The sequence below is a fragment of the Haemaphysalis longicornis genome, unplaced genomic scaffold, assembly GCF_048455015.1.
Source record: "Haemaphysalis longicornis isolate Haplotype H1 unplaced genomic scaffold, Haemaphysalis longicornis Haplotype H1 scaffold_1, whole genome shotgun sequence".
NCBI lineage: Eukaryota > Metazoa > Arthropoda > Arachnida > Ixodida > Ixodidae > Haemaphysalis > Haemaphysalis longicornis.
The window spans coordinates 198,611,066-198,632,185 of record NW_027526203.1 but is presented as its reverse complement, the minus strand read 5'-3'; the positions used below and the strand labels follow the sequence as shown (position 1 = coordinate 198,632,185).

The window sequence follows — 21,120 nt, the reverse complement described above, 5'->3', positions numbered from 1 at the left end:
ATGCATTCAGTTTGTCGGGCTGCTATAGGAAGAGAAATAACCTAAAATTGCCATTTCCCTGGTCCGTAAACTCTTTATCGGGGCTGTACATACACACCGGACGCACTGCATACAGAGGTGGGCAGGCAAATGGGTCTGCAATGATGTATTTGATTCTTATTACTGGCAGTACGACACCGGCACAGCAAGGAGTGAAATCCTCGACATCTACTGCACACTGAAGGCAAACGCGTCGTGAAGACGTAGGCACACCGCAGCACGACATTTCGCAGCCGACACTAATGCTGGCGGTGGTCTGAAAAGAGCCCGAAAAGATTCTTCATGAGCGGGTACTGTCCGCGGCCGCAGGCGCCGGCGAAGTCATCATGCCAGAGGTTCCAAACCCCAAAGCACCGGGCGCCGTACTCGTCGCGCAGGAAGCGAGCCAGTGACGGCAGCACAAACTCGGACAAGTGGGAGACCCAGTTTACGCCTTGCCTGGACACCACGCCGAATTCGAACACCTTGCTTGAATCCCAAACCTGCAGTCAGCAATAACATCTCATTTTTGTTCTACAGCTGCATCGGCATGAGGAAAAAAAAGTTTTATGTGTTACGCCTCATGCGAAACACGGTAAGGTGGGAGTGCCGCCATTGATTATCATGGTGGTAACTAGAGCGAAAAATAAAGACGAAGTGGAGTTAACACGGCAAAAGTATTTGTCTTTTTTTCCCGCTCTACCACGATTACTCGCCGACTAGCCAAGCTTGCAATACTTATTCAGTCGCTGAGAAACAAACCACCCTGCGGACATAATGTATCACTTGGTAATCATTCAACGAAGCTGCGTAACTACATAGTAAAGCCCCATCTGCGCCCTCTACCATTCCGCATTTATCCCACATTCACCCAGGAGCATTTCACAGTGGCCAGCCGTTAAAAAAAAATAGGGCAAGCATTAGGCTACGCGGTGAGCGGCATAAGTGCGAAGTATAACTTTCTTGCCAACAAAGGACAGCCCGCGCTTTCGCTGCAAGGTTTGCAACCCCTTTCCTCCGCCTTTATATCGCCGCCACCATTGTGCGCATTTATGCGCCGTAAAGGAGTGGTTCCTGCGGTTCCTTCTATTGGACAGCTTTTTCAGGCACTTCCGGTGAGGGAAGGCATCGTCAGCCATCGCCTCCTGTATTTTGCGTCAGCTCACCGTCGGCGGGTTCGGTCCACGTTGGCACCTTACTCAATTAGCCCCGCCCTCACGTTATCGCGTTCGCCTAGGCTTATCTTTTTTTTCACTGTCTCGTCACACTACGCGTCGCAAGAGGGGGGCGCAGCTTCTCACAATACGTGTGCACTCTTCTCGAGTGCGACGATCGTTTCCCCTGTGCCTTCCTTGGGGGCCTCCAGTCGATGCGGACAAGGCAGTCCGAGCATTTTGTAAGAACCGACGCGTTTCGCGATCAGAGATTCTACAGTCTCTGAACTGTCTTCTTCGATGGTTACACGAAAGCGTCGCTGTGAGGTCACCGGCTGCAAAGCCAGCGCAGATAATTTTGCCGTAGAGTATAACAGACAACACTGCAAGCGAACGTGACCGCAGTGCATCGAACCCCAGTTTAGGTCAAGCGGAAATGACTTTACGTTTGTAGACAACACCTTGCCAACGCTCACAGACGAAATTCTGGTGTGATACTGTATGTACGAAATGCCAGCAAAAATGTTTTTGTAGCCAAATTCGATGCCTACGTTGCACTCCATTGAGGCTTGCTATAGCTGCAAGACGCTACCCCCCTGGCCCCTCCGAGGGGGAGGGGGTGGAACGCTGTAGCGCGCCCAGCAAATCTAGCTGCCGTATCGCAACGTGGTTTCAGGGGCTTGAATTCTAGCGCAGGCATCGAGGCTCATTAGTCAATCACGCCATTGAACAGGACACTCGCAAGGGAACGCAGGAACCGGCCTACCACCGCCCCGATTCAGCGCTGTGCTACCGACAGCTCAGCAGAGAAGGATCATCATTATCAACAACAACAAACACAACAAGAGCCTATTTAGGTCTACTGCGAGACGAAGGCCTGTCCCAGTGACCGCCCCTCGCTCTTGTCCTATGCTGCCCGAGCCAACTATTTGCCTCCGAGTTTTCTTATTTCCTCTCTCCATAGAGCTATTGGCCACACCCTTCTTCTAGATCCGTCTCTTGGTAGTGTTGTGCCAGAGTGCCCGGCCTAAATTCGTTGCACGGGGCGAAGCGCCGACAGGGGGGCCGATTCACGCCTCGTCCAAACCAGACCAAACCGCCCTCGGCGGATAGGTTGAAACATGCACCGCCGCAGAGTCGCCTCATCCTTCTGCGTCGCGGCGGCTCGGCTGAATCATGCGTCAGGTGAACGACCGGCAACCGACATGTCGCTACTCGCCTGGAGGCGGCGTCGCGGAGACGGCGTGGGCGTCGCCCTCCCTTTCCCCATCGTGGCGGCTCGGCTGAAGCAATCGCTTCGCTTCCATTCGTCGGATTTCAAACTTCAGCCAGCGAGAGTACTGATTAGAGTGATTCAAACTTATCGCGGCTCCAACGGACTTCCGGAGGTATAAAAACCCGCCCGGATCGAGTATCGTCGCCTTCTCTCCGGTGGCTTCTTTCCGGCGGCACTTTTCAGAGGCACCGAGTGGAGAGGTGCTGTCGCCTTTGTGCTAGCCATGTAACGTTTGGTTACCATTGTACATACTGTATATAAATGTTGGTTCAACTTTTCGTCGGCTCGAGAACTTCATCGCTCTGCTATGCGCGGCGTTGATAGCGGACGGAGCAAGGCAGAGTCGCTACTCCGGTGACGACGCTTGGAAGGCCAGTCGCAACAGTGGTGTCGGCGGTGAGAGGGCCCATTCCCAACAGCGGTGACAGCGTCGGAATGACTGAATCCCAACATTGGTGACAAGCTGGATGCGAGTGACAACATTGGGGACTGCGGTGGGATGCCCAGTCCCAACAGTAGCCACTCTGTTACCCGGTGGTCCACTGGTTGTCATTTTGTCTAACTACATTGTCACCTCAAGTCAATTTCTTTTTCTTAATTTGAACTATGATATCTTCTCTAATTTGTCTCTGATCTGAATAAATTACTTTATTTCTCGTAAAGCTTACAAAAACAGTACGACGGACGATTTGGGAAAAAGTTGCGCGCAGGCAACTTAACCAGCCCAAAAGCCCGGTAGACACACAGGGCAGCAAGACAGCGGGACGAGAGAAAAAATAAAAAAGAGAAGAGAAGTAAAAATAAAAATTCAAACAAGAAATCACCAGTACAATATAATCAAAACAAATTGACATCTTTGTCACCACAGAAATAAAATACAAACAAGAATAACCAGCATATTGTAGTTTAAAAAATTTACACCTTTGTCACCACATAGCAACAGGAAAAACGTGGGAGAAATAAGATTTCAAAAAAATACCTAGGAAGAAATACAATCACAGACGAAGTATACATCACTGCTGAAGGTAAAATGCCAATAGGTTTGATTGGGATCCAGGATTTACGTTTTGATCAATAAGATAATTTAACAAGGTTGGTAATGTGTGGCGTAGCATATGTACTCTATAGTTAGTTCTTGATTGGGGTATTTGCCAGAAATCAGGAGATCGTGTGTTGTAGCAAATATTATGACGCCCCAGAGAAGCTATATTACAAATATAGTTTAGATCATTCGTTCCCTATTGTACAGTAACGCCAAACGATAAAAAAATAAGTGTACAAGTTTTAATAGCCTGAGCTTACTGAAAAGTTGTTCTGTAGAAAAATCGTACGGCATATTGCAAATTATTCGAACTGCTTTTTTCTGAAGTAGGAAGAGACAATTTAAGTTTGTTGCTGATGTTGTACCCCATACAAGGTTGCAGTAACTTAGTGAACTGAAAAATAAGGCATTGTAAATCAGTAATTTGATATTGTGAGGGAGGTACCTAAGGCGAAAAAGTGTACCTACGATTTGGGAAAGTTTGCCAGCAAGACAGTGTACGTGATGACTCCAGGTCATATGTTCATCAAACCAAACACCTAATGTTTTCATTGAACTCACGATTTCAATTTTTGAGGAGGCCAAAGTTATATCTGCTTCAATTGTGATGTTTTTGTTTATTGCATGGAATAGTACTGCTTTAGTTTTGCCTGTGTTTATTTTAAGGCCATTTTCTTAATGGTTTGTTTGCTCTCTAGTTTGTTCTCAGTTTGTTCCATCTCTAGTTTGTTCTCAGGTAGCTCGTTTTCTGCCCCTGAGTGTTACTCCTAACATTACTCGTTCCATGGCCAGTTGAGCCAACTTACGTTTTCTCTTCATTTGTTTAGTAAGGCGTCAAGTTTCCGTCAATATCTCATCACCGGCAGAAAGCATTGTTGTACACAATCCTTTCGTGTGATAGAGGTAGCTACATTTCATTACTCGAAAGTGCTTGCCGAATGCATCGCAGCCCATACCTAATGCGCCGGATTCAATTTTTTTGGTCGGGATCAGCACTGACAACTTGTGCAACGTTAGTTATATTCGTCTACTTGTTGTATCATTTCGGAACCTATGCTGAAGATGGCGTTTTCATCATGTTTATTTATCTTTACTTTAGATTTCATCATCATCATCATCGTCGTCGTCACCAGCCCATCTACGTCCACTTCACGGCAAAGGCCTCTCCCATTATTCTCCAATTACCCCGGTCCTGTGCCAACTGTGACCAATTTATCCCTGCAAACTTGATCTCATCCGCCCATCTAACTTTCTACCGCCCCCTGCTACGCTTGCCTTCTCTAGGGATCCACTCTGTTACGCTTAATGACCAACGGTTATCTTGCCTGCGCATTACATGCCCTGCCCACGGCCATTTATTCTTCTTAATTTCTACTAGTATGTCCTTAACACGCGTTTGTTCCCTGACCCACTCCGCTCTCTTCTTGTCCCTTAATGTTACACCAATCATTTTCCGCTCCATTGCCCTCTGAGTCGTTCTCAATTTAAGTTGAACCCTCTTAGTGAGCCTCCAAGTTTCTGCCCCGTAGGTGAGTACCGGTAAGATGCAGCTGTCATACACTTTCTTCTTCAGGGACAATGGTAGGCTGCTATTCATTATCTGAGAATGTCTCCCGTATGCACTCCACCCCATTCTGATCCTTCTAATTATCTCTGCCTCATGGTTGGGATCCAGGGTCAACTCTTGGCCTAAGTAGATATATTCTTTTACCACTTCCACTACCTCGCCCCCTATCCCAAACTGTTGTGCTGTCCCGAGGTTATTGATCATTACTTTAGTTTTCTGCATATTAATTTTCAGGCCCACGGTTCTACTCCGTTCGTCTAATGCGGAAAGTACGCTTTGCAATTCGTGCCCCGAGTTACTTAGCAAGGCAACGTCATCAGCAAATCTGAGGTTACGGAGGTATTCTCCATTAACCCTTACTCCCACCTGTTCCCAATCCAACGTTCTGAATACTTCTTGTAAACATGCTGTGAATAACATTGCAGAGATTGTGTCTCCTTGTCTGACGCCCTTCCTTATAGGTATTTTACTGTTCTCCTTATGGAGGATGTTGGTAGCTGTTGACTCATTGTAGATATTCTCTAGTATTTTTACATAATGCTCATCTACCCCCTGGTTCCGTAATGCCTGAATAAGTGCTAGGGTTTCGACCGAGTCAAATGCTTTCTCATAATCTATGAAGGCTATATATAGGGGTTCAGAATACTCAGCACACTTCTCTATCACCTGATTAATCGTGTGAATATGGTCCATTGTTGAATAACCTTTACGGAACCCTGCTTGTTCTTTAGGTTGACTGAAATCTAAGGTTGCAGAAATTCTGTTAGCCATTACCTTGGTAAGTACTTTGTAGACGACTGACAGTAAGCTGATCGGCCTGTAATTTTTCAGGTCGTTCATGTCCCCTTTCTTATGGATTAGGATGATGTTCGCGTTCTTCCAAGATTCCGGTACGCTTGTGGTAATTAGGCATTGCGTATACAGGTTTGCCAGTTTTTCAAGTACAATTTCTCCGTCATCCTTCAAGAGGTCTGATGTTATCTGATCTTCACCAGGTGCTTTGCCCCCTTTCATTTCTTTCAAAGCCTTCCTTACTTCTTCGGTCGTCACTGGTGGGATGTCTATATCCTCTGAACTACTTTCTCGATTTATGTATATTTTACCGAGCTTTCCGATTGCAGCTTTCCGATTGCAGCTCCTCAAGCATTGTTTCCAGTTGTTCTGCAGACTCACTGAGCAAGACTATATATGTCGTCTGCAAGCCTCAAATTGCTCAAGCATTCCTTATTTAAGCCGAACCCTACGTTTTCCCCTGCAGTCAAGCTTCCTGATTAAACGCTCCAGACATGCGCTGAACAATTTTGGCGAGAAAGTATCTTTCTGTCGTACTCCCAGTCTGAGCGGAAACTTTTCGCTTTTCTTCTGAAGAGTTATGCTGCCCGTCCATTCCTTTTGTGTGTCGTCTGGGAGTTTTGAGTAAATTTCCTCCATTTCCTGTATTTTAATGCTTCCATCACTGCTCCAGTGTCTATTGAATCAAACGCTTTTACGTAGCCAATAAATGCCGTGTAAAGAGCTTTATTATACTCCGCCGACTTTTGCAAAACTTGATTTATGACATGGTTGTGATCTATTGTAGAGTATCCTATTATAATCCCAGCCTGTTCCCTAGGTTTTTGAAAGTATACGCTGTCGCTTATGCGGTTGACTATTACTTCGGTAAACATTTTTGTACATCTCAGAGTAGGCTGATGGGTCTGTATAATTCTTAAGATCTTTAGTATCTCCCTTCTTGTTAATCAGAATTATGTTTTTTTTTGTGTGTGTGTGGGGGGGGGGGGGAGGCTATCGGCACCTTTAAAGTCCTTAAGCATTCTGAAAGTAGTTGAGCAAGCTTTTTCAGTTCAATATCCCCTCTCTCCTTTAAACGGGCCCTAACAGGGTTCCAAAGGTTGCGATTTTACGTGGGCAATCACTGGAGTACTATCCAAGGAACATCCTGTGGCAAAAATGGTTTAAGAGCGTTCGGTATTGGCCGAGTTTTTGTCATTCATCGGAAAGCGCCAGCAATAAGGCCTGGAGAGTTCACCTTTCTTTACGCCTTCAAAGCACTGTGGAAGCTATGACGTCACCGACCAAGCGCAAGACCACCCAGAGAAACAGACAAGGCCCTGGCAGGTTCGAGATGCGCGCGTTGGCTGAGATCGGTGGTATGTCACGCTTTCTTTTTTTCTTTCTTTCTTTCTTTCTTTTTTTTTTTTTTTTTTTTTTTTTTGAGCAGCCGACGCGCAGGCTTTTCCTACTACTGGCGAACTGGGCCGGTCGGTGGTCGGCCCGCTGGAACTGTCCGGCAGCCGTCTCGCCTCGTCGGCCGCGCTCGCGTTGGCATGTAAGTTTTAGAACAGGGGAACGAGCGTTTGAAGGCTAGATAGGGGGTCCCAAACACAACATCCTCGTGGCGACTGTAATTGAAGATTTCCACTGACGACTAGCGGCCCGCTAGCGTTTTCGCATGCAGCACTGTTGCGGCGAACAGGTCCTTTCGAGGCCCAGTCACTCTGAAAAGTCTTAGCATCGCCACAGTAATGAAGTTACCATTTAGGAAGCCGCGCCGACGGCAATCACCAGCGCAATTTCACCACCATATCACCCCCTTTGACGCATTTATAAACTGATTTTCAGCAATAGTCCCGCTCTGGCGGCCGGTGACAAGTTTTAGCTGCTGCGGTGTATGCCGTATGGTGCCACGTTTGTATATCTGCTAACGTTGGTATAGTGCAGACAACGCACAGTGGGCTCCTTGTCGACCATGCAGGCAGATGCTTGCCGCGGTCGCGCGTGTAGCGGCGTTTCCGCCTGCAGTGACGCTCCATGTTTTTCAGCGTTATTCATACCTTGTAAACGACGTGCTATACCTACAAACTCAGCCAAGCTCCTGAGACTGATGGCGACGGTCGATATTCGTCCCTACTAAGATAAGCCGTGTCGCCGGTGCCCGAGTACCGCTCACCGGAACCGCTGAAACGTGCACAAGCAAACGTTTAGCCCAAAGCCGGGAACGTTAATTGGCTGCAGCATGTAAAGGGGCCGACCAATAGCGGCGTCGTACTGTTCAGTGCTTCGTGTGTCACAGAGGCTGCGTCAGACCAAAATTTACGTCAGAGAGGCAGAATGGACCGAGGATCGGTACGTAAACAAGGAAAGAAATGGAGATCTTTTTTGCATGTTTGTGCAGCCCCTCTATGACGCAGAGGTGTAATATTTGGTATATGTTGCCGTGAAGGGATACTCTAGCGATTGCGCGATTGGAATGGCGACCTTAAGAAGCCTATTTAGGACCCCTTTAAGAGATCCGCGATTGTTCCAACGTCACCTACAGCCTTTCCTTTTTTCATGACCTCTAGTGCCTTTTCTGCTTAGTGGGACATTGGAAGCTAAGCTTGAAGGCTGAGTACGTTCCCCTCGTCAAACGTCGCTGGCGTGTAGAATGGTGTAGAATCGTTCCGCTACGTTTATTATCTCGTCCATGCTGTGTGTAATATTACTCCGTTCGTCTCCGGCCCGGTACATTCTATCTTTGCCCATTTGCACTGCTAAGCACGAGGTCGCGGGTTCGATTCTCGAACCGGGCGGCCGCTTTTCTGATGGAGGCAAAAAGCGAAAATGCCCGTGTGTACCAGATTTTCGCGCACGTTAAAGATCCCCAGGTGGTCAAAATTAATCCGGAGCCCTACACTACGGCGCGCCTCAACTCCTGCGTTGCGTCGGCGCATTAAACCCTACGATCAATCAAATCAATCTTTGCCCATAGCTGGATTCTTTTTTGTTGCTTTGAAGCTTCTTACTCCCTCCAGCAACTCCTCGATCACTGACACGTTGAATGCACGAACATTGTTCGCATCACTTCTGTTAATTTCGATGGCTCCGCCAATTCAGTTTGATCCACCGTACTCGACAATTTCATGTTCTTACTTTTCGCGATATGTTCCTTCGTTTTTTTAGTTAGTTGCCAGTTTGCCTCCAACATGCTGCTTCTCCCACAGCTGGTAGTGACTCTGTGATTTCTCTTGTTAGGTTGTGACTTAGCATGTCGACAGTCTCCTTGTTCTCCCCGGTTAACAGGGCGAATATGTTCTGAAGGGTAATTTTAAACTCCGGCGTCCTGCCTTCAACTGACTCCATGCTGGGTTTCCAACTTTTCGCTAGTTTCCCAGTTTTCCTTTTGAAATTCAGCCTTAATTCACACGTAACCATCCTATGATCGTTGCTCCGAATCTTGCCTATAACGTCCACTACCTAAATTGCCACTTAAGATGAAGTCAATTCCTTTCTTTGGTATACCATTGGTACTTTTCCATTATTATTTCCTATTACTTCGTGTGCAGAAGAATGTGTTCATTAGCCTCACGTTATTTCTCTCCTCAAATCCAACCAGTGTATCTCCTTGACCGCTGCGACTGCCTATTCTATGAGTTTTCCACTGGCTATTCTCATGCTCTCTTCCCACCTATGTATACGTTTGCGTTAAGTCTCCCATCACAATCGGCAACTGTGTTGTTCCCTTATTCATTGCTGATTCGACGTCTTCGTAGAAACTGCCTACGGCGTCATCATCGTAGATGGCTGTTGGCGCATGGGCTTGTACTATCTTTAACCTGTATCGCTTGTTTAGCTTGATCACAACGACTGCTTGATTTGAATTATCATGATGTTTAACGCACCGACGCTACACAGGCGATGCGACGCGCCGTGGAGGGCTTCGGATTAATTTTAATCACCAGGGGATCGTTAACGTGCGCCGAAATCTCGAACACATGGGCGTTCTCGTTTTCGCCTCCATCAGAAAATCGGACGCCGCGGCCGGGATTCGAACGCGTGTACTTGCGTTCAGTAGCACAACGCCTCAGCCACTGAGCCACTGCTGCTGGCGACAATGGCTGCGACTCTTTTTTTAATGCTGAAGAATTCCTCCACGTTTCCTGCTATTTCTGTGTGGATTAAGAATCCAACCCTGCACTCTTGAGGTCCTCAGTAGCGCAGAATATGTCCGCTACGCAACTACAGTAAAACTTTCTTCTGTTCTTCTAACGTTATACCTTGCTTACCCCTATGATATCCCGGTTAATGCTCAAGAGCTCCTCTAATAGTGCAGCCAGTCTTCCCTCGTTAGACTGATTTGTGCGTGTTGAATCTTGCCAAGTTAAAGTTCCAGAGACGGCCTGTCGGACCCAGAGGTTCTTAGCACCCTCTGCTGCATCGCTGGCCTAACCACCGCCGGGGTTAGGTACTTAGCAGCTGCTGGAAATTGAGAGCGAAGTGTTACGGAGGTAGGTCATAGGAGGTGGGGGCCAACTACTACACCAGGGTGCCAAGATCCCGAGGAAAGGGAGTTTTGTGTGTTCCCGAAGAGTCTTGCCAGCATAGTTGCACCTATCCTCATGCATCGGAAATGATGGCTCTTAGGACTTCATTTTCCTTACTTGTCGCAGACGACGTTGACCACCATCATTTTCACTTCGCTCAACGAGCTGTCGCATGCCCCTTTTCACATTCCATTAAAGCCTTATCCAGTTAAGACGTGTCGCTCCGCTCTCTGAGCATCGCGCCGCAGCTGGAGGGTCCAGAGGTCCAACACCTGCTGCCGAAACCCGACACTTGTGTCAAAGTGTCTCGGACTCCTCTATGGATGACTTTTGTGTGAGCATGATGAATTATCAATTTTCCGAGGTGAGAGTCGTTCGCCAGTAGAATCGGAAGTCGAGAGCAGTAAGAGCCGTCAGCATTCTCTGCTCTTCCTTGAACTCGACGTAGCCCGCCACCGTCGAGAAACGCTCTCAAATGACCGATGGGACTTTGTGCGGGAAACGGCTTCAAGTTAGCGACGCAGTCTGCTTCAATACCGAAGTGAATTCGTTGCTCGCCGCGAAGAAATTAGCGCTCCGCTTGCTGAAGTCATTCAGCAGACAGCTCCCCGCTTCCATCACTTTCTTTCGTTATCTTTTTGACATATCGCAGGATTCATGCCGTCACACCTAGGCGTTTGGTGAGACTGCTGAACTGTTCGTAATCAATTAGCGGTGGCAGCGACGGTCTGGCATTGACGGCGTAGGCATTAACGTCTAGTCGCGTCGCAATTTGATCCACTTTTCCGTCTTCGAGGTCTGTCTTCTCACCACACTCCGGCCAAAAAGCGAAAGGTATGTTAAGCCATCCAGGTCCATGCCACCCTAACAGTGACCAGCTCAGTTTGTGCGCCGATAAACCTCGTGTGAGCGAATCCGCAGGGTTCTCTTTTCCAGGACAACATCTTTACGGCGTGTTATCTGTTAACGTTCGGGTTCCTTGCTAGCGGTCTCGCACAAACGCCTTCCAGGTAGTGGGGTCTTTGTTTATCCAGCAAAGTGTTATCTTGGAGTGCGGCCAAAATGTTGTGTCGCCAATGTCGAGTTCACAGTTCTTGACAATGTAGTCGTACATGCGGGGCGCGCGAGCAAAGCCGGCGTCAATTCCGACCTCGCAAGGATGACCGTCTTTAACGGCGCAACTCTCGTCTTCGCGAACGTATTGCGCCGGCGGCACCGCTGTCCTCGACTGTGCTGAGGTAGGCTGCAGCCCCGTAGGCCGACTTACTGACGTCAGGAAAGATGTGAAGGTCGAATCTCTGGTAAGGGCCTTCCTCGGCGGCCGCTAAAAACCTAGGAATCCTAAGCCCCTGAACCATGGTGAGCTCCTTGCTCCATTTCAGCCAGACAGCAGACAACTTTTGTAGTAAGGGGTCATCACAGTCGAGGTTTTCCCTCCATTGGTCTTGCAGGAATATTTTCGTCCAGACTAAAAAGGGCAACAGAAACCCCAGTGGAACGTAGATCCTTGCCACAGCCCGAAGCACGAAGCGTTGTGTGCATTGATGCTCTTCGATGAACTGAAGGATGCCCTCCGGGTTGAAAGAAAAGGTGTCCGACTGCTTGTTTTACTGAAGTCCCAACAGTTTCAGAGTTCCAGAGGGCGAGCAAATAGATTTTTCCGCCGACGTCATTCCTTGTATGAATTCTGCAGCTACAACAGTGTCGCTGCTGGCCCACTTACGAATGTTCATGGAAGCTTCACTAAACATTTCCAATATTTCCCTGTGCCTCTGAATCGCGTCTTCAGTGGTGTCGACTCCAATCAGGAAACCTCCCGTGTGCATCGAGTCCTGAAGAAGTTGGCTGTCACTGGGATCCGGTTTTATACGCAGAGAAAATGGTGCTTCAATGTAGCTGCCAGTGGGAAAGGACTGGAAGTGGCTCCAAAGGGCACCCCACTATTTCTCCAGGCGTCTAGTTCTTGTTGTGGTCGATCTGCTTTAGGCGATTTCGTGAACCACAAGAAGCGAAGAGCATCTCTGTCGAATTCCCAGAGGTAAATCTGGAGGAACGCCTTTTCAATATCGGCAATCGTTGCAACTTTGTATCGTCGGAAACGGAGCAATAGCATCGCTACGTCGGGGATTAGACTCGGACCGGCTTCTAAGTTATCGTTAGACGACTTTGTACCAGATCCGTGCGATGACGCGTCGAACACGATGCGTACTTTTGTTGTAGCTCGGTCCTCACGTATTACAGCTCGGTGCGGCATGTAGTACAGTCTTTCTGGAGAGTGCTCTCTTATTGGCGGTACTCTTTCCGCAGATCCCTCCTTGAGATACTCTGGAATAGTCGAATAGTACCGTTGTAGGAGCTCGGGGTCTCTTTTGAGCTTCTTCATCAAACTGTGCAGACTTGGTTGCAACAGTGCAGTTATGCAGATCGACCCTCTCCTTCCATGGCAGCACGACTTCATAACGCTTGCCTTCCTTCAAGATGTCACTTGCGAAATTCGTCAGCACTGAATCGCTGCTCATCACTCGTTATTTTTCTGCCTTGATTATGATGCTTTCAAGCTCCCAGAAACGAGTCAAAGTTTTGAGATCTCTTGATCTTCGACGGACGCTCGAAGGACAACAACGCTGGCACACTCAATTTAGTCGTTCGCAGCACGCAATGGGCCTTGCACAGTCCATCCTAATTTGGCCTCTACTACCTTCAGCTTTCTGTGCACAGGACTCACTACGTCGGTCACTATCTCTCGAATAATAATCTGATCCAATGAGGAACGCAATCTATTTATCCTTGACTCATTGTACTGATAGAGCCTGCGTATCCATGTGCATATCATTCATTGCCCTTAGAACTCTTCCTTCTGGTACAGGAATGTTTTCACTGAAAATGTGTCCACTTCCAGGGCTTCGATATGATTCAGCCATTTGTTGACTGCAGCGAAAATAAGGACTCGCACCTTCTTCATCGTTTTCCATGTGTGTATACCTCCAAACACGCCTACAGTCAGCGTCTCCTCTTCAAGCGGTCTGAACAGCATTTGCAGTAATAAAACTTCGCTGTTTTCCTCCATCGAAGAGAACTCAGTAGCACCCAGATGTCGCGCCTCATGTTTTGGCTGTGAGGGTCTTCAGCAGGACGACGGAGCCCGCTTGTTTACAGACAAATTTGACAGTGGGGGAGTAAACGTTCCCCTCGTCGTTCCTAGTGCTGTCTGAGGCGCGCGCCGATGTTGCTTGCCTTCTCGAGCACTCGCCACTTTTAAGCTGGCTCCTGCACTGGTCAGCCATGTGGCCTTTCTTGAGGCAACGGAAACATCTTCCTGCTTTGGCGAGCATCTCTTTTTTGCGCTAGAGGCTCAGTTACTTTGAATCGCAGGCTTCGGCAGAGTGCTTTCCAGAATGGCAAAAAAGCACTGCTGCGGCCCGCTAGCTGAGCGTTGCAGCGCAGATGTTGTAGGAACGTCACGCGGATGGTTGGCTTTTCGTCCATCTTCCAGGGTGGGATAAATTTTCTGTACGGCGTTTTCAGCAACGGCCCTTCGGCACATAAGCTGTTGGTGGAAGAATTCCAAGAGCAATTGAAGCTCCTGATCGGGCGGGTCCATTTGACCGGTCGAGTCGCCGAGTGGGTTTTACGAAGCGCCAGCTGAGGAAAATGACGTCTTGCATTCCTCATAGAACTGCAGGGCATGTCTGTCGTAGGACCCTTAGCAGGATTTCAAGGAGCCTGGTGCACTAGGCCGTGGAGCTCGTGCCAAGCGCCTTGAGGCTTCGGATATGGACCTGAATCCGATCATAAAGTTGCCTAAGTTGTCGATGACGATGACACCGGCTTCAATTCCTGGAGGCCTCGCACATGATGGATCATGCACGATGATGCGGTCATCTCCAAAGCGCTTTTACAGTATCTAGATGGCGTCCTTCTAGCAGTCATCGGTAGTTTGCAGTCGTGATATGGCCGATAGAGCTGCTCCACTCAAGAGGCTGCTCAAGTAGTTGAACTTGTCAGCCGTGTCTAGCTCGTCGTTGTTGCGGATGGCTGCCGAGAACGGCGTCCAGAATCGCTGTCATGACCTGCGGTTCCCGTCAAATTTGAGAAGCTCTAGTTGGGGAAGCTTGCACTGGCCGGTTGGAAGTGAGTCGAAGGTCGCGGGGCGTGGCGTTCGAGACCGGCATTCTTGCAACTTGAAGCGTAGATTCCCGGTAGTGCTGACAACCTTGTCGCGGTATTGTCTGGTGCCTAACGTCCCGCTGTCCAGCAAATTGTCTGGCGTCTCCTCAAAGATCGCCTCGTCCACTTTCTCGATCTGCCCATAAAATGCGCCGATTCGCTCGATTTACTGCAGCTGCCTTCACCTCTCGATTACCCCTGATGTGGTCTTCCACTTCCGCTAAAAGCCATCCAGTTGCGCCGTAGGCTGCGGAGTCGTCGAGGCTGTCGTTCCGGTCAGTCGCACGCAGCTGGGAACTCGCCAAGATCGCTGGCGACGCGTCTTTCCTCGGCTATCGCGGCACCATGCGTTGATGGGGTTCGCGTCGTCTAGAAGTTTTATTCTATGAGCTCGGCGTCGTCTAGTTTCAACCTTAAACTCTCAGGCCGAAGTTTGGTGAAAAGACAGACCTCGAAGATGTAAAATTGGATGAAATTGAGACGCGACCAGAAGTTAATACCTACGCCGTTAATGCCAGACCGTCGCTGTCATCGCTTATTGATTGTGAACGGTTCAGCAGTCTCACCAAACTTCTAGGTGTGACGACATGGATCATGCGATATGTCAAAAGGCTAAAGAAAGAAAATGATAGAAGTGGGGATCTGTCTCCCGAAGAAGTTGAGCAAGCGGAGCGCTACTTGCTTCGCGGCGAGCAATGAACTAACCGCGGTATTAAAGCAGGCTGCGTCGCTAACTTGAAACTGTTACCCGCGCAGAGCCCCATTGGGCATTTGAGACCGTTTCTAGGCGATGACCAGCTGCGTCGAATTCAAGGAAGAGCAGAGAAGGCTGACGACTCGTACTGCTTTCTACATCCGATTGTACTGCCGAAGGACTCTCACCTCGGAAATTTGATAATTCTCCATGCATGCTCACACAAAAGTCTTCCATGGAGGAGTACGTCCGTGATACTCTGACACAAGTCCGGGCACGATATTTAAATCTCCACGTGAGGCCGTCGGTGAAGAAGGCAATACGACGGCGGGTATTCTGTCAACGCCCCCAATCTAAACCAGTCGAGCAAGCGTCCCCTCCACAGCCGAAAACCACTTTAAGCAAGCTTCTCCGTTTCTGGTGAGCGGAGTTGACTTCGCGGGACCGCTGAACATCAAATCACATTTCTGGAAGCGCTCTTATGTCGCCCTTTTTACGTGCTCAGTAACAAGGGCTGTTCACTTGGAATTAGTGTCATACTTAACGACGGAAAGTTTTCCTGTGCGGTGTGCGCACTGCGGAGGTGCATATCCCGACGTAGCCTCTGTCAGACGGCGTATAGTGATAACGCACGAACATTTGTAAAGATGTCCAAGGAACCCTAGAATCTTTGGAAAACAATTAGAGACCCCGTCGTGCTTGTCTTCTCCTCTTAAACAGTTTAGCAGAAATTCATATACCCGAGCTCTCCCTGGTGGGGTGGGTTTTACGAGAGGCTTCTACGGTCTCTGAAAACCCGTTTAAAGAATATGCTTGGACGACGACTTGTAAACGAGACAGAGTTTGGCTTACTACTGACAGTAGTGCAGACAGTCGTGAATGCTCGCTCTTTAACCTACGTGTTTAATGATGTTAAAGGGACACTGAAGTGATTTGTAAACAATGCGGGATTACGAGCGCAAACTGTAGTCCGGAGTCCCTGGGCCCTGTTTCGACCACTCTGTGCGCGTTTACGCGAATTTATTTAGTAGAAAAATCAATTCGAAAATGCTGTCCTCCTCTCTTTACGCTCGCCCATTTTCTGCGGCGTTTTCCTGTGACGTCAGCAGGAGAGGAGCTGACAATTGGCTGCGCTACTGCACGGCTCGCCGACCTTCCGCGACCGAGTCAGTCGGCCCACCGTTTAGTCCGCCGGCCGCCAACGGGTCGTCGCAATTCGCTCGATCAGTTGAAACTAAGCCACAACACGTTTGGGAATGGAAGAATGCGCCTTTGTTTACTTCGTTAGTTTGTACACTGTATCTAGCTCCAAGTCAAGGTCGCTTCACACAAGCGCTGCACAAGCGCACATGCGACGCTTCGCTGACTGGTACGCCAGTAGGAACATATAAGGCCTCTTGAAGGGGGAGAAGAGTGAGCGAAGTCAATATAGGTACTAAGGAAATAAAATCAACTGATATTTTTACCGTACAGCGTAAAACTAGGGTGCGGGAAGCACTTTTTTGCGCTGGGCGAACAAGCAGAGCGGTCAGCAGCACGACTACGCATCTGCGAACGCTTTCCCGTCTACGAAATGCAATTGCTAGACGTGAGCTATTGTGGAAACTCGGGGGACGCTTACTGCACGAGCACAATACAACAAATAGTCACCTAAGCTGCTTGAAATACTAAAACTAAATTAAAGTGTAAACTGGTTATACATTATATACGTTATCTTTTCCATTGCCGCCAGCCGCCGCCTGTGGCCTAGTCGTCTGGGGTGCTAGGTATGTCATCGCAATTGTCTTGCCAGTCAAGTTCGAATCGCCGCGGGTACATGCTTTTTTTTTATGAGTAACTTTTTTGTTTTTCGCCGATGTTTTTTATACTGAGTTCACCTTTTTTTGGGCCGCAACGTTCATTGCTCCACGAACTAGTCCACAGAACTCGCGCAGGCTGGCACTGCCGCGCTAGCGAGTTCTCGTTGGCGTGCTGTTGCCATAAGCACCGACTGCTTGCGGGCAGTGGGCACAGGCCAGAATCAACATACCCTTGGCCTGGTGCGAACACGCTTTTTACGATACAGGCATGAGCGAGGCAAGCTCCAAATATGGGGGAAAAGCGCATGCATTTGAGCGTCTGCGGGGACGCGGAGGGCGTTCATGCACTGCGTAGGCCTCAGATAGTGAATGCTACGATTCCAAGCCGTCCTGGGAGGCTTATCTTATGCATTTGACAGCCGACAACATGGCAGAAGCGCGGTACTACGATAACTGGGATATTGAGAATGCCCATCCAACGACGCCATCGAATGTCAAACATGTTGTTTTACAGACCGAAACCGAAACTTGTTTGATTGCTAACCTTGGGCATCGTCCAATCACGGCGCCCCCTCCTCTCAACGTCACAGCTTAGTTTGTGCGGCCGCCGCAAACCGCGCATGGTAGTTTTTCTTCTTTCGCGCTTTGTAAAATAATTACCGATTTGTCAACCGGATAAACGATGAAAAGTGTGCTAATTTGAGCCAGTCTACACAGTGCAAGCAAAAACGGGAGCTTGACAAATTCACTTCAGTGTCCCTTTAAGGCACCATATCCGCTTTCTCCTTTCTCGTTGGAAAGCGACGGACAGCGTTGCCACGTTACGATCCAACGGACAGCGTTACCACCTTACCATCCAACAATCAACATTGACTCGACCACTGATCAACTAAAGAATCTTTGACGCAAACGAGCTGATGACTTGCAAGACTTCTGGTCACGTTGGTTCAAAGAGCACATTAATGAGCTTCGCAATTTCGCATCGAACCAAGCGAAAATGACAGAGTTATTGAAGAAGGACAGCATTGTTCTATTAGGCGAAAGACAGCCTTCAAGAAAGCTGTAGAACTTGGCGCGAATCGAAGAGTTGATCGGCGGACGCGACGGCGTTGTCAGGTCCTGCTCTCTGCATATGCCCTGCGGCACTACAGTCAAGCGTCCCGTACCCTACAGTCAAGCGTCCCGTACTGTACCCTTTGGAAGCCACCTAGCGTCATCTGTCGGCGGGGGAGACCGTTGGAACGTCCTTTTCCTGACCTGTTGCAGACGCGGTTGGTCACGATCATTTTCATTATGCTCCTAAAGAGCTGTCGCATGCTCTCATGGCTGCGCCGCCTCGCGCCCGTTTTCTACCACATTCCATTATAGCCTCATCCGAAGACTTGTCGCTCCGCTCTATGAGCATCGCGCCGCAGCTGTAGGACCCCGAGGTCCAACAATGGCTACCCCCGGAGCAGGCAGCCATCCATACCTTGTAATTTTTCGGAGAGCAGAGAAGGATAGGAGATCGCAAAAATGAGTTATTTTGATACGCATCTGCCAAATTCTTAGGGGAGTCGATTATTCGAACTGTGCTGTGCGGGAACCTATGTTCTCCATACTTCCGCGGAGGTTCAATGTTAAGGGACTAGAAATATCCTCCGCTCGGAGCGCGAGAGTGTTTTGTAGTGCAAGTTACACTACGCTACCTCAAGCAGGACTCGCGGGGTGACCACTTTTGCCCTTGAGTGCTAGAGGTTAAACCACCCCCCCCCCTCCGCAAACGCCCGGCACGGAGCAGCGGCCCGATTGTGGGGAGAGTAGGCGGCAGGGGAGACAGGCGAGGAGGGAAATAAGACGTGCGCGGGACCTGTGCGCGGGACGGCGGACGAAGGCGAGGAGGCCGCCGCCGCAGCGATAAGACCGCGCCACGAAGGCCACGAGGCCACGTGCGGCCCATAAACGTGTGCGATAGAGGAAGGCGAACATCCAGCTGTGGTCCCTCGTACAGCGGCGAGGTTTAAACAACGCCGTGAGGTGAAAAAAAGGAAAAACGCTACTGTTGCGTACAGCTAACTTCGCTACCTTACGCATTAGTGCGAACTTACGCATTAGTGCGCATTAGTGCAAGTCTTACACATTAGTGCGATCTTTCTTCATTTTTTGTAGTCGTCGCTGCTTTCATGGTGCATACGGGCCACGCCGCTACTCCGGCGAACAACGTGTCCTCAAGTTCACCGAGCATGTGGGCAAAACGGTCTCGGCCGGTTCGGGCAGATGTACACCTGTTGGAGGAGAGTGTTCTGTGACATGAGGAACCATGATCATCGATGGCTTGTTGGCTCGCAGCGGCGGGTCCTTCTCAATGTGCACGGCTGATTTCTTTTAAATGCAGAGCATTTCAGTAACTCACGATGTCACCCGCGTTGGCGTCCGTAGTCCGCAGCGCACCCCTCCCCACTATATAAAAAAAAGAAACACTATCCGGCGCCAGGTTTCGATCCCTCGACCCAGCGGGCGGAACGCAATGTACAAGGTACTCTAACCACTGCGCCACAAAGCCGACACAGATTGGGACGCTACGAACGCGCCTTATATCGTTGACTCATTCAAGTTACTGCTGACGAGCGCTCTCTCGTCAGCAGTTGCCAAAAGTGCAACAACATTAACGTAACGCAAACTACTTAACGTCGTGCGCCCCCGGAAATGCTCTGCATTTGATCGTGCCCCTCGCGAGGGGATGTTTCAATGCGTCTTCCTACTGGCCAGTACACTCGTCGCCATCTGTCGGATGTTGTGCGAACCCTTTGCGGCTGATGGCGCGGAATTTGAAACGACATTTGCATATGATCAAACTGAAAGGCTCCCCAAGAAAAACAAATACCAGGGCCAGAGTTTCTGCAGTGGATGTAGTATTTATTCTCAAATTGGCGCCTAAATCAGCACTATGTAGCGTCAAGTTTCGCTTTCGAGTGCAATTTGATACCTTTTTTCTCCCGGCCAGGGGTCTTCTCCCTGGGCAGCTAGTCTCTCGGCGCAGGACTTACCCCTGGACGCCTCCCTGAGGAACGGTGTGACGGCCGTTCCTGTGGCTATGGTCCCTACGAATGGCGGAGCGATCCGGCTAGAAAATTTCAGAACTTTTTATGGAGGCGTTCATTGTATGGCCCTAGGGCCTTCGTGGGTTTCTATAAAACCTCCTATACTGCACCAGAAAAAACGTCTTCGCAACAAAGCGTCTGGAAATAGTAGCGAAGCCAATTTCAAAGGAGTTCATTATAAGCGCTTTATAGGGATAAATAGGGTCTTATGGAGGTATCAAAGGCCTAAGGGCCTTTCAACTATGTTACCACCCTGCTTATATGGCGCCTGAAAAAATGTCTTGTCAGTAATGCATGTGGGTAGTAACAAACCCGACTTCAAAGGCGATAGGGATATAGAAGAACGACTTATGCATTAATTTAAAATTCCCAGAATTTCTTCATTTTTTTTTCTTTGTCGAGTGTAGACGTGTGGGATTTTGGTGCGACATCGGAACGTTCCTGTACATGCTGTGTAATGTGATTCAGAACTGTTTACCTTCCAGTAATGGATTCAATGTTACATTAAGACATTTATCTGTTCCCTGCCCCTGAATTTATGCAGAATTGATGCAAATGGTTGCATTTAATTCTGAAACGTTTTTTTCCTCGCTTTGCTGCTATAAGCATTGAATGGTTGTTGACGCTTCCGGCTCAAATTGCACATTTCTGGCTCGGTACAATTGTAGCTTGTTTCAGCCATCAACAGTGACAGTTTACGTATGTTGAAGCGGCTCCGAATATTGTTGTAAACAATACCTTGTTTATCTCTTTCTATGGTGGAGTTATAAGAAGCTTAATTTCTGCGTCTCTTTGTAGGTTTGCGCGTATATCTTCCAGAAAAAAATGCGTTCTAAAGCTCCGTTTGCGATTCAGTGGCCCAATCGAAATTCTTCCTGGGACGACTGGCAACTATGCAGGAAGACATCTAAGAATATAGCACAAATAGTGTTTTCAAAGGCTGAAGCTACTTGATATTTACTAAGTACGTCAGAGTCACAGGTTCCGAGTTAATTTAGATGACTTGAGGTTCGTTAAGGC

At 48.8% G+C, this 21,120-nt stretch overlaps 1 protein-coding gene across 1 annotated transcript in view; it reads right to left on the bottom strand.

Moving 5' to 3' along the window:
* Window positions 1-260: 260 nt before the first annotated feature.
* Window positions 261-21,120, bottom strand: part of LOC144156313 (chitinase-3-like protein 1) — a 50,002-nt gene continuing 29,142 nt past the window's right edge. Inside the window, exon 5 of the mRNA XM_077688287.1 lies at window positions 261-521. Within this exon, the coding sequence (XP_077544413.1) occupies window positions 279-521 (243 nt within the window). The 3' untranslated portion in view covers window positions 261-278. The remainder of the gene's footprint in view (window positions 522-21,120) is intronic.